The following is a 17,429-nucleotide window of genomic DNA, read 5'->3' as shown; positions in this document are numbered from 1 at the left end:
CTAAGATTGGGGAGAGGTTTCTCCGTGATGAAGCGCTGCTCTGCTTTCTTGACATCACAATCAACAAAACAAGCCCTACAGGCCCTAGTTTTATCCCACCTGGACCACTGCTATATGGTTTTATGGTCAAGTACCACAAAGAAGTACATAGGCAAATGGCCCAGAACAGAGATTGACTGCATCACTACTTGTTTTTGTGAGGGTTATTGACATGTTGAAAGCATCAAACTGTCTGTTCAAACAGCTAACACACAGCTTACATACCCCATGAGATATACCACCGGGGGTCTCTTCACAGTCCCCATGTCCAGAACAGATGCTGGGAAATACAGAGTACTACAGAGCCATGACCCAAAAATATTTTGTACCTTAATTTAACCAGGCAAGTCAATTAAGAACAAATTCTTATTTACGATGATGGCCTGCAAGAGGCAAAAGACCTCCTGTGGGACGGGGACTGGGATAAAAATAAATAAAAATGAAACTCTGTAAAACCAAATGGACAACACAGACAGAAGACACTGGCAACAGCACAAATACAACAGCAAACAAACAGTGGATGTGTGTGTGTGTGCAGGCATGTGTGTGTCATCGGCAAGACAGAACAGCTGCCTCCGGTAAGACAAGGAGTGGCAGTCTGTGTCTATTTGTCAATAACAGCTGGTGCGCAGAATCTAACATTAAGCAAGTCTCAAGATTTTGCTCGCCTGAGGTAGAGTATCTCATGATAAGCTGTAGACCACACTATTTACCAAGAGAGTTTCATTCTAAATTTTTCATAGCTGTCTATTTACCACCACAATCTAATGCTGGCACTAAGACCGCACTCAACGAGCTGCATAAGGCCATAAGCAAACAACAAAATGCTCATCCAGAGGCAGCGCTCCTAGTGGCCAGGGACTTTAATGCAGGGAAACTTAAATCCGTTTTACCTCATTTCTACCAGACCACCTTTACTCCACACACAGAGACGCATACAAAGCTCTCCCTCGCCCTCCATTTGGCAAATCTGACCATAATTCTATCCTCCTGATTCCTGCTTATAAGCACAAACTAAAGCAGGAAGTAATAGTGACTCGCTCAATACGGAAGTGGTCAGATGACGCAGATGCTACGCTACAGGGCTGTTTTGCTAGCACAGACTGGAATATGTTCCGGGATTCATCCAATGGCATTGAGGAGTATACCACATAAGTCACCAGCTTCATCAATAAGTGCATCTATGACATCATCCCCACAGTGACCGTACGTACACACCCCAACCATAAGCCATGGATTACAGGCAACATCCGTACTGAGCTAAAAGGTAGAGCTGCCGCTTTCAAGGAGCGGGACTCTAACCCGAACACTATTTAGAAATCATGCTATGCCCCCCGACAAACCATCAAACCAAAAAAGGGTCAATACAGGACTGAAATTTAATCCCACCACACCGGCTCCGACGTTTGTCAGATGTGGCAGGGCCTGAACTATATCAGACTACAAAGGGAAGCCCAGCCGCAAGCTGCCCAGTGACATGAGCCCACCAGATGAGAAAAATTATTTCTATGCGCGCTTTGAGCCAAGCAACACTGAAGCATGCATGAGTGCAGTAGCTGTTCCAGACTACGCTCTCCGTAGCTGATGTGAGTAAGACCTTTAAACAGGTCAACATTTACAAGGCCGCAGGGCCAGGCAGATTACCAGGACGTGTACTCAGAGCATGCGCTGATCAACTTGCAAGTGTCTTCACTGACATTTTCAACCTGTCCCTGACTGAGTGTGTAAAACCTACATGTTTCAAAAGACCAACATAGTCCCTGTGCCCAAGAACACCAAGGTAACCTGCCTAAATGACTACCGCCCCGTAGCACTCACGTCTGTAGTCATGAAGTGTGAAAGGTTGGTCATGGCTCACATCAACATCATCAACATCATCCCAGAAACCCTAGACCCACTCCAATTCGCATACCACCCCAACAGATCCGCAGATGATGCAATCTCTATTGCACTCCACACTGCCCTTCTCCACCTGGACAAAAGGAACACCTACGTGAGAATGCTATTCATTGACTACAGCTCAGCGTTGAACGCCATAGTGCCCTCAAAGCTCATCACTAAGCTAAGGACCCTGGGACTAAACACCTCCCTCTGCAACTGGATCCTGGACTTCCTTATGGGCAGCCACCCAGGTGGTAAGGGTAGGCAACATCACATCTGCCACACTGATCCTCAACATGGGGGCGCCTCAGGGGTGCATGCTTAGTCCCCTCCTGTACTCCCTGTTCACCCATGACTGCATGGCCAAGCTCGACTCCAACACCATCATTAAGTTTGCAGACGACATAACGGTGGTAGGCCTGATCACGATGAGACAGCCTATAGGGAGGAGGTCAGAGACCTGGCAGTGTGGTGCTAGGACAACAACCTCTACCTCAACGTAATCAAGACAAAGGAGATGATTGTGGACTACAGGAAAAGGAGGGCCAAGCACACCCCCATTCTCATCGACAGGGCTGTAGTGGACAGGTTGAGAGCTTCAAATTCCTTGGTGTCCACATCACCAACAAACTATCATGGTCCAAACACACCAAGACAGTCGTGAAGAGGGCACGACAATGCCTATTCCTCCTCAGGAGACTAAAAAGATTTGGCATGGGTCCTCAGGTCCTCAAAACGTTCTACAGCTGCACCATCAAGAGCATCCTGACTGGTTGCATCACCGCCTGGTATGGCAACTGTTCGGCCTCCAAACTATTTGCATTGACCCCCCCCTTTTTACGCTGCTGCTACTCGCTGTTTATTATCTATGCATAGTCACTTTACCCCTATCTACATCTACATATTACCTCAATTACCTTGACTAACCTGTACCCCTGCACATTGACTCGGTACCGTACCCCCTGGATATAGCCTCGTTATTGTTATTTTATTGTTACTGTTTTATTTTTTTACTTTAGTTTATTTAGTAAATATTTTCTGAACTCTTATTTTTCTTAAAACTGCAATGTTGTTTAAGGGCTTGTAAGTAAGCATTTCACGGTAAGGTCTACACCTGTCGTATTCGGTGCATGTGACAAATAAAATTTGAAAACTCCGGGCTGCGGACCGTCGCTGAAGACTCCGGGCTGCGGACCGTCAGTGAAGACTCCGGGCTGCGGACCGTCAGTGAAGACTCCGGGCTGCGGACCGTCAGTGAAGACTCCGGGCTGCGGACCGTCAGTGAAGACTCCGGGCTGCGGACCGTCAGTGAAGACTCCGGGCTGCGGACCGTCAGTGAAGACTCCGGGCTGCGGACCGTCAGTGAAGACTCCGGGCTGCGGACCGTCAGTGAAGACTCCGGGCTGCGGACCGTCGCTGAAGACTCCGGGCTGAGGAGCGTCGCTGGAGGCTCCGGGCTGAGGAGCGTCGCTGGAGGCTCTGGGCTGCGGACCGTCGCTGGAGGCTCCGGGCTGCGGACCGTCGCTGGAGGCTCCGGGCTGCGGACCGTCGCTGGAGGCTCCGGGCTGCGGAGCGTCGCTGGAGGCTCCGGGCTGAGGAGCGTCGCTGGAGGCTCCGGGCTGAGGAGCGTCGCTGGAGGCTCCGGGCTGAGGAGCGTCGCTGGAGGCTCCGGGCTGAGGAGCGTCGCTGGAGGCTCCGTACTGGGGAGACGCACAGGAGACTGGGTGCGCAGAGCAGGCACAGGGCACACTGGGCCGTGGAGGCGCACTGGAGGTCTGGAGCCAGGACGGAGCACACCCCGTCCTGGCTGGATGGTCACTGTAGCCCAGCAAGGGCGGAGCGCCGGCACAGGACGAACTGGGCTGTGCTGGTTAAAGGGGGGTACCGTGCGTAGAGCAGGCGCAGGATAACCTGGACCGAAGAGACGCACTGGAGACCAGATACGCTGAGCCGGCGCACTTCTTCCTGGCTGACGGCCAACTCTAGCACGGCAACGGTGAGGAGCTTGCACCGAGCGCACCGGGCTGTGAGTGCGCACTGGCGACACAGTGCGCATCACCGCATAACACGGTGCTTGCTCGGTCACTCGCTCCCCACGGTAAGCACGGGGAGTTGGCTCAGGTCTCAACCCCGACCTCGCCAATCTCCCCTGTCCACTACAGTAAGAACGTAACGCACTGTGCTGTACACACACAGAAATAACAATAACCCACAAACACAGGTGGGGAACAGGCTTCCTAAGTATGATTCCTAATCAGAGACAACGATAGACCGCTGCCTCTGATTTGGAACCATACTCGGCCCAACAAAGAAATACAAAAACAACATAGACATACAACACATAGAATGCCCACCCCATGTCACACCCTGACCTAACCAAACAGAGAAAAACGACTCTCTCAGGTCAGGGCGTGACAAGATCACAATGTTGAGTTAGACGTCTCTGATTGGTGACAAAATTAAGGGCTGCATGATACACAGAGTCAAGAGCCTTCAGTGTACTGTAGAGCTTGAGGCTTGCACATAAATAGAATCACCATAGTTCAACACAAATCAAGAAAACGAATCAAAGCGTTGTGCCGGTATTAAAAACAATACGCAGCTTGATTTTCCTGACAAGTTTCTCTAGATGGATGGTGAAGCTCAACTTCTCATCCACCCAAACTGCCAGATGATTGTACGTTTAAACTTGCTCTATAGAATGTCCTTCCAAGGTAGTAATTACATGGTTTTCAGAGTGTTTAGTATTGAAAAATACCATGCATTTTGTTTTAGAGGAATTCAGAACAAGCTTCAAATTGTACAGATTCTGTTGAATGATGTTGAAAGCTGTTTGAGCTTTTTCAAAAGTCAAACTGTAGCTACTTGACTAGAGAACAGTGTCAAACTGCTGCCACTTGACTAGAGAACAGTGTCAAACTGCTGCCACTTGACTAGAGAACAGTGTCAAACTGCTGCCACTTGACTAGAGAACAGTGTCAAACTGCTGCCACTTGACTAGAGAACAGTGTCAAACTGCTTCCACTTGACTAGAGAACAGTGTCAAACTGTAGCTACTTGACTAGAGAACAGTGTCAAACTGTAGCTACTTGACTAGAGAACAGTGTCAAACTGCTGCCACTTGACTAGAGAACAGTGTCAAACTGCTGCCACTTGACTAGAGAACAGTGTCAAACTGTAGCTACTTGAATAGAGAACAGTGTCAAACTGCTGCCACTTGAATAGAGAACAGTGTCAAACTGTAGCTACTTGACTAGAGAACAGTGTCAAACTGCTGCCACTTGACTAGAGAACAATGTCAAACTGCTGCCACTTGACTAGAGAACAGTGTCAAACTGCTGCCACTTGACTAGAGAACAGTGTCAAACTGCTTCCACTTGACTAGAGAACAGTGTCAAACTGTAGCTACTTGACTAGAGAACAGTGTCAAACTGCTGCCACTTGACTAGAGAACAGTGTCAAACTGCTTCCACTTGACTAGAGAACAGTGTCAAACTGTAGCTACTTGACTAGAGAACAGTGTCAAACTGCTGCCACTTGAATAGAGAACAGTGTCAAAATGCTGCCATTTGACTAGAGAACAGTGTCAAACTGTAGCTACTTGACTAGAGAACAGTGTCAAACTGTAGCTACTTGAATAGAGAACAGTGTCAAACTGTAGCTACTTGACTAGAGAACAGTGTCAAACTGTACCTACTTGACTAGAGAACAGTGTCAAACTGTAGCTACTTGACTAGAGAACAGTGTCAAACTGCTGCCACTTGACTAGAGAACAGTGTCAAACTGTATCTACTTGAATAGAGAACAGTGTCAAACTGTAGCTACTTGACTAGAGAACAGTGTCAAACTGCTGTTACTTGACTAGAGAACAGTGTCAAACTGTATCTACTTGAATAGAGAACAGTGTCAAACTGTAGCTACTTGACTAGAGAACAGTGTCAAACTGCTGTTACTTGACTAGAGAACAGTGTCAAACTGCTGTTACTTGACTAGAGAACAGTGTCAAACTGTAGCTACTTGACTAGAGAACAGTGTCAAACTGCTGCCACTTGACTAGAGAACAGTGTCAAACTGTAGCTACTTGACTAGAGAACAGTGTCAAACTGCTGTTACTTGACTAGAGAACAATGTCATCTGCATAACACACAGGGTTCAATCTGACAGCGAGTTCACAAACCACTCCAGAGCATGACCAGTAATGCCAACACAATTCAGTCTGTGCACCAAGAAGGTGTGGTTCTCGGTGTCAAACACCTTTGACAAGTCTGTGAACACAGATATACAATGCAGCTTCCTATCCAAGGCACAGTGAATATAATTCAAAACCTTCAAAGTTGATGTTACAGTGCTATGGCTAGAACTGAACTCTTTTCCACATCAAGTAACTCAAGCGAGCAGTAAAATCAGATTTAAAAAACCCAGATGAAACAACACCTCACGGCACATTGCGGACTGTGAAGAGGCACACACACAAACACACACAGATGCATACGCACGCACACACACACACACACACACACACACACACACACACACACACACACACACACACACACACACACACACACACACACACACATAATGTTATGATATTGTGGTACTGGGGACTTTATATTGTAGATGTGTAATATTAGAGTAATAATGTCTTCTATGATGTATTGTGATATTTATGATGTAGGCTGTTTTTTGTGTTTTGTTGTGAAGTAATTGTTTTAATCTTGTTTGGACCCCAGGAAGAGTAGCTTATGGGGATCCTAATAAATACTAAATACTCTCTCCGTAACCCCTCCCACCCCTCTCTTTTTCTCTCTCTCTTTTTCTCTTTCTTTTTCTCTCTCTTATTCTTTCTCATTGTCTCTCTCTCTCTGTCTCTCTCTCGCTCGTCTCTCTCACTCTCGTCTCTCTCACTCTCTCTCTTTGTCTCTCTCTCGTCTCTCTCACTCTCTCTCTTTGTCTCTCTCTCTCTCTCTCTAGCTGTGGCCCCTAAGTTGCGGCCGATGCGGGGCCAGTCTCTAATGGAGGGGGAGCGGTTGTATCTGAAGTGTGAGGCGTCAGGGAACCCCAGCCCCTCCTTCCGATGGTATAAAGATGGCCGAGAGCTCCAGAGGGGAAAAGACATCAAAATCAAGACCAATAAGTGAGTCTCAGAGACGGGCCAACCTCCAGTCACACATTCAAACACATAACAAAGACACTCCAAAATAGACACTATAGACACTGCTGTTTCTGTTTTGAAGAAGCATTCATATTGACTCAAATTAATCACTCTCACTCCATTTCTCTCTCTCTCTCCTTCCACTCTTCCTCTCTCATTCTCTGAAGGAAAAACTCCAAGGTCCAGATCAACCGAGCGAGGCTGGAGGATTCTGGGAACTACACGTGTGTGGTTGAGAACATGCTGGGCCAGGAGAGCACTACGAGCAGCATCAGTGTGCAGAGCCGTGAGTCCACAGACACACCATCCTCTGTCTACTGTATGACGTTCTTACTGTTCTATAACGTTCACAATCTTTCCACCGTCGTCATTAACTACCACATACTTTTTTTCTTTGACAACCAGACATTCTCTTCCTCTCTTCTTTGGTAAAGACCAGACATTCTCTTTCTCTCTTCCTTAGTAACCACAACATTCTTTCCCTTTCTTCCTTAGTAACCATTTATTACCCTTCTTCCAAAGTGACCTCTACGCTTTCCTTCTCTTTCTTAGTTACCGCCACACTCCCCCTCTTCCTTGCTAACCCCTACTCTTACTCTCTCTCCTCCATAGTGACCACTACTCTGTCTCCAGGCTCGAGTCACGCCCGGCGCTGTAACGACACAGAGAAGTCGTACTGTGTGAACGGTGGAGACTGTTATTTCATACACGGTATAAACCAACTGTCATGCAAGTAAGTGAGTGGTCCTGTCCTCCTGCGGTGTCTGTCACTATGTGGCTTCAGCTGTGTGTTGTTCACCCTGTTAACCCAATCGCCAATCTCCTTCTCCAGACACGGAATGCCAAGTGTCATCACGTTCATTGTAAATGATCCTCTCAAGGATTAGTCTGGGTGCAACATTAAAGGCTTCTCTGTTGATTGTAAACTCATTCTTCTTCTCCCTTCACCCCTGTTTCTCTTGCTCTCGACAAACATTCATCTTTCCTCTATCTCTGATCTGTCCGCTTCTCGACATCTAGGTGTCTTTCCCTCCATCTATTTCTCCTTCTTTCTCTTGCTCTCTCTCCCTCTCTTTCCCTATCCCTCTAATATATCTCCAGCTCGTTGCACGAATGGCTGCATGCTGTTTAACAATGTGTTAGCAAACAAAATGCAAAAGCATTCAAGAAAACAAGCAATACTAGAGGTGAAAGACATGTACTTTTCCCAGGTGAACAAGGCCCCACAGACAGACAGCCTAAAATTGTTCTATTTCATACTGTGACAGACAGCCTAACAAAATATCTGCAGGAAAACATCTTGAGGTGTTTGGGTGCTTGGCTGGCTGGCTGGCTGGCTGGCTGGCTGGCTGGCTGGCTGGCTGGCTGATACCCTAACCTACACAGAACACTGTACTCTGTCAGGCCGTAGGAGATAGACTTGTATCCAGTCATGTCGCCGGTGAATTAGGGGTTGTAAATGGTGCTTCCTGATCCTGAGTTGTGTGTCTGAGTTGTGTGGAGAGGGACAGAGTTAGAGTTATGTTGTGACAGAGTAGAGAAACAAAGACAGAGTTAGAGTTATGTTGTGACAGAGTAGAGAAACAAAGACAGAGTTAGAGTTATGTTGTGACAGAGTAGAGAAACAAAGACAGAGTTAGAGTTATGTTGTGACAGAGTAGAGAAACAAAGACAGAGTTAGAGTTATGTTGTGACAGAGTAGAGAAACAAAGACAGAGTTAGAGTTATGTTGTGATCTCTCTTAGCCTAGATTTCAGTCTGTTTTGACGGATCAGCTCTGTTCTGAATGAACCAAGGAGACTAGCGCATGCTATGGTGTGGCACTGGCATTGTATGCTAGAGGTTAGCAGCCCTCAGACAAATCCCTTTCCCTCTTTAGCATCAGAGAGAAATGAAGGAATGCCATTTTATTTCATTCAGATGAGTGCTGGTTTAAAAAGAGTGATGTTTATATCTCTGTGGAGACTGTTTCCCCTTGTATTTGTCTTGTTCTCAGGGCTGGCAAAAAGAGGGGAAGAGAGCGAGAGGGGGGGTGAGATAGAGATGGAGATAGTGAGAGGAAGAGAAAGAGAGAGGCGATCTCCTAGCATGGGCTTGCATGCTGCCTCAGTGTCTCTATTTATAACTGCATGGGAAATTGCTGAGTGGGCTCTTCTCTTCCAAGGAAGAGGTTCTTGCTTTAATTGATCCAAAATGCACAGTGAAGTTTTCTCTTTGGTACTATATGAGGGGAAAAATATATCCTGTTCAGTTTTATGCATGTTATGAATATTCAGACCCTGTGAGACTAGTTCAACTGAATGCTGTCTTAGAGCATCAGGGATCAGCATATGTATGTGTTAGGGAGTATTATGCTGCCTGGACTCACACACTGTAGTTACAGTGTAGTTACAGTGTAGTTACATTATAGTTACAGTACGGTAAGTGTAAAAACTTGGACATCCCATGTGTACTCCAATCCCCCGCCTTTCTCTCCTAGATGTTTATGAGTCCTTCAGCAAAGGGGTGCTTCTTTGCAGACTTTGCCTTTGCAGTTTTTTAAGCCCAAACTCTTTGAAAATGCATCTTGGGAAACAAACCCTGTCAATCAGTAATGTGTAGTGGGTGTTTCTGCTGATATGCTTTTAGCTCCGACTCCTCCTGTTCCTCCTCCCGCAGGTCCACATCTTCCAGCCTTTCACATGTGATGATGTCATAGCGTGCAATTATGTCATAGCGTGCAATGATGTCATAGCGATGACGCCATAGTAATGATGTCATAGCAATGGCATAACACTCTACCCTCTACCTCTGACAAATACTATTAGGCTGTGATCTGTTTCTAATTCCATGTTCTCTGCTCTCTTGTGTCCCTCCCTCCATTTCTTCCTTCCTTCCTTCCTTCCTTCCTTCCTTTCTTTCTTTCTTTCTTTCTTTCTTTCTTTCTTTCTTTCTTTCTTTCTTTCTTTCTTTCTCTCTCTCTCTCTCTCTCTCTCTCCCTCCTTCCCTCCTCTGTTCCCTTTCTCTCTCTCTCTCTCTCCCTCCCTCCCTCCCTCCCTTTCTTTCTCTCTCTCTCTCCCTCCCTCCCTCCTCCCCTTTCTTTCTTTCTCTCTCTCTCTCTCTCTCTCCTCCTTCCTTCCTTCCTTCCTTCCTTCCTTCCTTCCTTCCTTCCTTCCTCCCTCCCTCCCTCCCTCCCTCCCTCCCTCCCTCCCTTTCTTGCTCTCTCCCGCCCTCCCTTTCTTCCTTCCCCCTCCCTCCCTCCCTCCCTTGCTCTCTCCCTCCCTCCATTTCTCTCTACCTCCCTCCCTTACTCTCTCTCTCCCTCCCTCCTTTCCCTTATATGTACTTCCTCCTTCGCATCCTCTCCCTCCCCCTCTTCCTCTTTTCCCTCCCTCCCTCTTCTCCTTCTGTGGCTTGTTTCCCCCATCAGGTGTCCAAATGACTATACAGGTGATCGCTGTCAAAAATCCGTCATGGCAGGTTTCTACAGTATGTTCATTTCCTCCTGTCTGTCTGTCTGTCTGTCTGTCTGTCTGTCTGTCTGTCTGTCTGTCTGTCTGTCTGTCTGTCTGTCTGTCTGTCTGTCTGTCTGTCTGTCTGTCTGTCTGTCTGTCTGTCTGTCTGTCTGTCTGTCTGTCTGTCTTCCTCATTGGGACGCTGCTGCATGCTCTGGAGGGTGATACCTACCTACCTGTGTGTGTGTGTGTATGTATGTGTGTGTGCGTGCGTGTGTGCGTGGCTGCGTGCCGACGTGAGTGTGTACAGTGGCTTGCGAAAGTATTCAACCCCCTTGGCATTTTTGCTATTTTGTTGCCTTACAACCTGGAATTAAAATTTATTTTGGGGGGGGGTTGTATCATTTTATTTACACAACATGCCTACCACTTTGAAGATGCTAAATATTTTTTATTGTGAAACAAACAAGAAATAAGACCAAAAAATTCCAAAACTTGAACGTGCATAACTATTCACCCCCCTCCCCCCCAAAGTCAATACTTTGTAGAGACACCTTTTGCAGCAATTACAGCTGCAAGTCTCTTGGGGTATGTCTCTGTAAGGTTGGCACATCTAGCCACTGGGATTTTTGCCTATTCTTCAAGGCAAAACTGCTCCAGCTCCTTCAAGTTGGATGGGTTCCACTGGTGTACAGCAATCTTTAAGTCATACCACAGATTCTCAATTGGATTGAGGTCTGGGTTTTGACTAGGCCATTCCAAGACATTTAAATGTTTCCCCTTAAACCACTCGAGTGTTGCTTTAGCAGTATGCTTAGGGTCATTGTCCTGCTGGAAGGGAAACCTCCGTCCCAGTCTAAAATCTCTGGAAGACTGAAACAGGTTTCCCTCAAGAATTTCCCTGTATTTAGTGCCATCTATCATTCCTTCAATTCTGACCAGTTTCCCAGTCCCTGTTGATGAAAAACAAAAGCATGATGCTGCCACCCCCATGCTTCACTGTGGGGATGGTGTTCTCGGGGTGATAAGAGGTGTTGGGTTTGCACCAGACAAAGCATTTTCCTTGATGGCCGAAAAGCTACATTTTAGTCTCATCTGACCAGATTACCTTCTTCCATATGTTTGGGGAGTCTCCCACATGCCTTTTGGCGAACACCAAACGTGTTTGCTTATTTTTTTATTTAAGCAATGGCTTTTTTCTGGCCACTCTTCCATAAAGCCCAGCTCAGTGGAGTATACGGCTTAAAGGGGTCCTATGGACAGATACTCCAAACTCCGCTGTGGAGCTTTGCAGCTCCTTCAGGGTTATCTTTGGTCTCTTTGTTGCCTCTGATTAATGCCCTCCTTGCCTGGTCCGTGAGTTTTGGTGAGCGGCCCTCTCTTGGCAGGTTTGTTCTGGTGCCATATTCGTTCAATTTCTTTAATAATGGATTTAATGGTGCTCTGTGGGATGTTCAAAGTTTCAGATATTTTTTTTATAACCCAACCCTGATCTGTACTTCTCTTTGTCCCTGACCTGTTTGGAGAGCTCCTTGGTCTTCATGGTGCCGCTTGCTTGGTGGTGCCCCTTGCTTAGTGGTGTTGCAGACTCTGGGGCCTTTCAGAACAGGTGTATGTATACTGAGATCATGTGACAGATCATGTGACACTTAGATTGCACACAGGTGGACTTTATTAAACTAATTATGTGACTTCTGAAGGTAATTGGTTGCACCAGATCTTATTTAGGGGTTTAATAGCAAAGGCAATACATATGCAAGCACGTCTTTTGCTTTTTTATTTTTTAGAATTTTATGAAACAAGCTATTTTTTTCATTTCACTTCACCAATTTGGACTATTTTGTGTATGTCCATTACATGAAATCCAAATAAAAATCCATTTAAATTACAGGTTGAAATGCAACAAAATAGTAAAAATGTCAAGGGGATGAATACTTCTGCAAGGCACTGTATGTGCATGCCTTTGTGTCTATCCCTTTCCTGTTGTCATTCCTCTCACCTTCCTCTGTTGTCCATCGTGCTGGTCCTTTACACAGAGGGACTTAACCAGTAGACCCCTCATTAATGGACAGAGGTGCATGCAGAGAAACAGACAGCAGAGTTAACATATAGGTCTCTATGCATTCCCTCCTGATCATATGCTACACAGTATGCTGCAGTAGAGATTGGATGATGATACAGTGAATGTAATATACAGGGTTCACCTGATATGCAGCTTGGATGGCTTGATGCAATTCTTGATACGAAGACCGGTAGTTATCTGTGATGTTCTGACTAGATGTTAGTGAAGTGGCCAGTAGTTTTGCTGCAAATGGGCAACTGATAACCCATTGTCATAATGTTTCATCCAGAGAGCTCATCCTAAGCCAGTTCTTATATTCAAATCATTAAAATGCTTGGTTTGTTTACCCCATCAATGTCCTGTTTACCATGTTCAGGTAACTACAGTACCGGTTAAAAGTTTGGACACACCTACTCATTCAAGGGTTTTTATTTGTTTTTACAATTTTTCTACATTGGAGAAAAGTAGTGAAGACATTAAACTATTAAATAACACACATGGAATCATGCAGTAACCAGAAAAGTGTTAAACAAATCAAAATATATTTTATATTTCAGGTTCTTTAAAGTTGCCACCCTTTGCCTTGATGACAGATTTGCACACTCTTGGCATTCTCTCAACCAGCTTCAGGTAGTCACCTGGAATGAATTTCAATTAACAGGTGTGCCTTGTTAAAAATTAATTTGTGGAATTTCTTTCCTTCTTGATGCGTTTGAGCCAATCATTTGTGTTGTGACAAGGTAAGAGTGGTATACAGAAGATAGCCCTGTTTGGTAAAAGACCAAGTCCATATAATGGCAAGAACAGCTCAAATAATCAAAGAGAAACGACAGTCCATCATTACTTTAAGACATGAATGTCAGTCAATCCGGAAAATTTCAGTCGCAAAAAAGATCAAGCGCTATGATGAAACTGGCTCTCATGAGGACTGTCACAGAAAAGGAAGACCCAGAGTTACCTCTGCTACAGAAGTTCATTAGAGTTACCAGACTCAAAAACTGCAGGCCAAATAAATGCTTCACAGAGTTCAAGTAACAGACACATCTCAACATCAACTGTTCAAAGGAGACTGCGTGAATCAGGCCTCCATGGTCGAATTGCTGCCAAGAAACCACTACTAAAGGACACCATTAAGAAGAAAAGACTTGCTTGGGCCAAGAAACACGAGCAATGGACATTAGACCGGTGGAAATCTGTCCTTTGGACTGATGAGTCCAAATTTGAGATTTTTGGTGTCTTTGTGAGATGCAGAGTAGGTGAACGGATGATCTCCGCATGTGTGGTTCCCACCGTGAAGCATGAAGGAGGAGGTGTGATGGTGTGGGGGTGCTTTGCTGGTGACACTGTCTATGATTTATTTTGAATTCAAGGCACACTTAACCAGCATGGCTACCACAGCATTCTGCAGCGATACGCCATCCCATTTGGTTTGCGCTTAGTGTGACTATCATTTGTTTTTCAACAGGACAATGACTCAACACACCACCAGGCTGTGTAAGGGCAATTTGACCAAGAAGGAAAGTGCTGCATCAGATGACCTGGCCTCCACAATCACCTGACCTCAACCCAATTGAGATGGTTTGGGATGAGTTGGACCACAGAGGGAAGGAAAAGCAGCCAACAAGTGCTCAGCATATGTGGGAACTCCTTCAGACTGTTGGAAAAGCATTCCAGGTGAAGCTGGTTGAGAGAATGCCAAGAGTGTACAAAGCTGTCATCAAGGCAAAGGGTGGCTACTTTGAAGAATCTAAAATATAAAATATATTTTGATTTGTTTAACACTTTTTTGTTTACTATATTATTCCATATGTGTTATTTCATAGTTTTGATGTCTTCACTATTATTCTACAATGTAGAAAATAGTAGAAAATAAAGAAAAACCCTTGAATGAGTAGGTGTGTCCAAACGTTTGACTGGTACTGCATGTGAGTGTTTTTTTGCCACTAGTAGGCCACATAGATGAGTAGAGCACTTTGAACGGGGTTGTCATTGTTGGTTTAAGCCTAGAGAACAGCTAATGGGGACTTGGAGCACAATATGAATATACAGTTAATTGCCAAAATAAAGGAAACACCAACATAAAGTGTCTTAATAGGGCGTTGGGCCACCACAAGCCAGAATAGTTTCAATGCACCTTGGCATATATATATTCTACAAGTGTCTTTTTTTGATGGTGGTGAAAAACGCTGTCTCAGGCTCCGCTCCAGGATCTCCCATAAGTGTTCAATTGGGTTGAGATCTGGTGACTGAGATAGCCATGGCGTATGGTTTACATCATTTTCATGCTCATAAACCCATTCAGTGACCACTCGTGCCCTGTGGATGGGGGCATTGTCATCCTATGGGAGCATAGCCATGGTAGGCAAAATAATGGCCTGCCCAGCATTTTTATACATGACCCTAAGCATGATGGGATGTTAATTGCTTTATTAACTCAGGAACCACAGCTGTGGGGAAGCACCTGCTTTCAATATACTTTGTATTCCTCATTTACTCAACTGTTTCCATTATTTTGGCAGTTACCTGTACATACAGTATTGTATATATCTATATATGCATGCATAAATATGGTTAAAAAACAGCCTTTAAGCTATCATTGATGGCACGATTCACATCATACCAAGTTAAGAAACACACATTTTTCTAGTGCTATTGCTCACGCTGTGCTGAGATAGAAAACACCTTTGTCATATTTGATCATAATAATTTCAGGTGAAAGGTGTCAGAGCGATAAAGTGATATAACACAAGAAACAATAGGACACACTTACAACTTGTCATTAATCTGTCGACCTACAAAGCTGTTCCCATTTCTGTGCCAACCAACATCAACAATACTGTGTTTTTACTTTGGAAAGTAACACACTGCTTTTTTTCTTTTTTCTTTGATTTTATCCACACAAAAAACATATGTTTACCCCAGAAATGAGGTCTAGTAAATATGTCAGTAAGTGAAGTGGCTGTCTCTGTCTCTGCATGTCTCCTGCCTGCTTCCCTCTCTCTTTTATTAGTTATGCTTCTTTCTTTCCTTTTCTTTCATTTCCTGGGTCACAGAGCCGCGGCTGTCCGCGTTGTCTGTCTGTTACTGGACGTGACACCTGCTAATCACGATTATTATGTCACCGAAAGATTCCATACTAACCTCATGGTTTAGTATCTACTATCTATATATCTATGTTCCAATGTAGACTATCACTATCTGAAACTTGTTCTCTTTCCTTTTCATTGTGTCCAACTTTCTGCATTGGCAGAGCATCTTGGAATTGAATTTATGGGTATGGAACAATTATTCATTTGATTGTATATTATTAATTTTAAGAGTTGCCAAGATCCTCTCACAGTCACACATTACTACTACCATCTCTCTAGAACCAATAGTTCTTCTCTGATCTGTCGATCTGTCACTCACCCGCTAACCTACCTGGTCCAAAGACACTTGTCCCTCTGCATGCATGCTAGCCCTCTCTCTCAGTTATAGAAAACCTAGAAACTATGCTTTGTAGTACACTCCAATATATTACTGTAGAGAGGGAGACAGCAAAGCCACAGACATGTTGATGATCGAGAGGAACATATAAGTAGAAGATATTACAATGCAGGCACAATATATTTACCTGAGTGAGGCAACATTTATTTTAAAATGTGTACTTTTGAGTCAGAGAGACAAACTTGACAGAAATTTGCTGATGGTTAACAGTAACACCACACCTGAGAAAATAGCCAGTGTCTCATAAGCCAGCCAGCTGTGGTAGGTCTACCATCACCCAGTTGATTGGCATTGAATCAGAGGCTCCTGTAAGTGATAGTTACCTAGCTCCTTCAGTAGCAGCCAAGCACCAATCCCTTCCCCTATCAGTCCTCTCTTCTGTGACACACATACAATGCCAGGCTAAGGCTCTCTATACAGCACCCCTTCCCCGACCTTTAGCACTAAAACCCCCATCACCACCCCATTTTAGCCCCCCCCCACACACACACACACACACCTTCCCAGACCCTCTTCCTCCACTGTCTGGCTGTCGCCACCTTTCATCTTCCTTTGTCCTTTCTTTCTTTCATTACCCCTCTCCCCATGTTCTGTTTGTTTTCCTCTGTCATTGTGACTTATCTGCTGACAATGTTCCACCACAACGAGCCTTCTGCTCATTGGTCATTTAAATGCCATCAGAACACCTGACAGGGAGGTATTCATAAAGCTTCCCCATGACAACAGAGATTCATACTAGCTACACTTTTTAACTGACAAAAAAGATCAGAAAACCAATTTTTAACCTTGCAAAATAATGATAACTCTCCTGCAAAAGCTCCAGTATATTTCCCTTGTTAACATATGGGGATTGTGAGTTGTCTGTGTTTTATATTCGTGCATTCTCTGGTCAATTAAAGGTGTTTTTTTAGTTGGCGGTGAGTTTTATGAATATCCCCAAACCATTGTGGTGTTTTTGCTCTAAAATGCTTTTTTTCTTATGATTATCATCTGATTCCATCATACAGGCATGTGTCCTTAGACCTCTTTGACATACATTCCATAGACATTGTGGTACATTTGTGCACGTAGGGAAAGCAGAGGGGGAATCCAGACCAACCACACATTGCAACATATAGGTCTATGTAGGATGAGGCCTAGTTTCTGAGAGATTGTTTGAACTTGACATACAGTAAGCCTACAGAAGCAAGCATTGCCAGTAAAAAAAATAGTCTACTATTGTTGAACTGTTACACACTTGTACATGTATGAAACAGTACAACTTTAAGCACCCCCTAACTGAAACAGTCTATGTTGTGGCTAAGCCACTGTTAGCCTCAGGGTTGGTACCATCATGGTTAGTTTTTGTTTTGTCTAAGGTTAGCACTACTAA

At 44.8% G+C, this 17,429-nt stretch overlaps 1 protein-coding gene across 1 annotated transcript in view; it reads left to right on the top strand.

Annotated features, from left to right (window-relative positions):
* The window catches only part of nrg2b (neuregulin 2b), a 63,838-nt gene that overhangs the window by 28,016 nt on the left and 18,393 nt on the right, over positions 1-17,429 (top strand). Inside the window, exons 2-6 of the mRNA XM_014198977.3 lie at positions 6,895-7,057; positions 7,243-7,361; positions 7,688-7,808; positions 10,485-10,543; positions 15,822-15,845. Of these exons, the coding sequence (XP_014054452.1) occupies positions 6,895-7,057; positions 7,243-7,361; positions 7,688-7,808; positions 10,485-10,543; positions 15,822-15,845 (486 nt within the window). The remainder of the gene's footprint in view (positions 1-6,894; positions 7,058-7,242; positions 7,362-7,687; positions 7,809-10,484; positions 10,544-15,821; positions 15,846-17,429) is intronic.

This window comes from Salmo salar, chromosome 05, assembly GCF_965601325.2.
Source record: "Salmo salar chromosome 05, fSalSal1, whole genome shotgun sequence".
Lineage (NCBI taxonomy): Eukaryota > Metazoa > Chordata > Actinopteri > Salmoniformes > Salmonidae > Salmo > Salmo salar.
The sequence above is the reverse complement of the archived record's forward strand: the minus strand, read 5'-3'. Positions and strand labels throughout refer to the sequence as shown.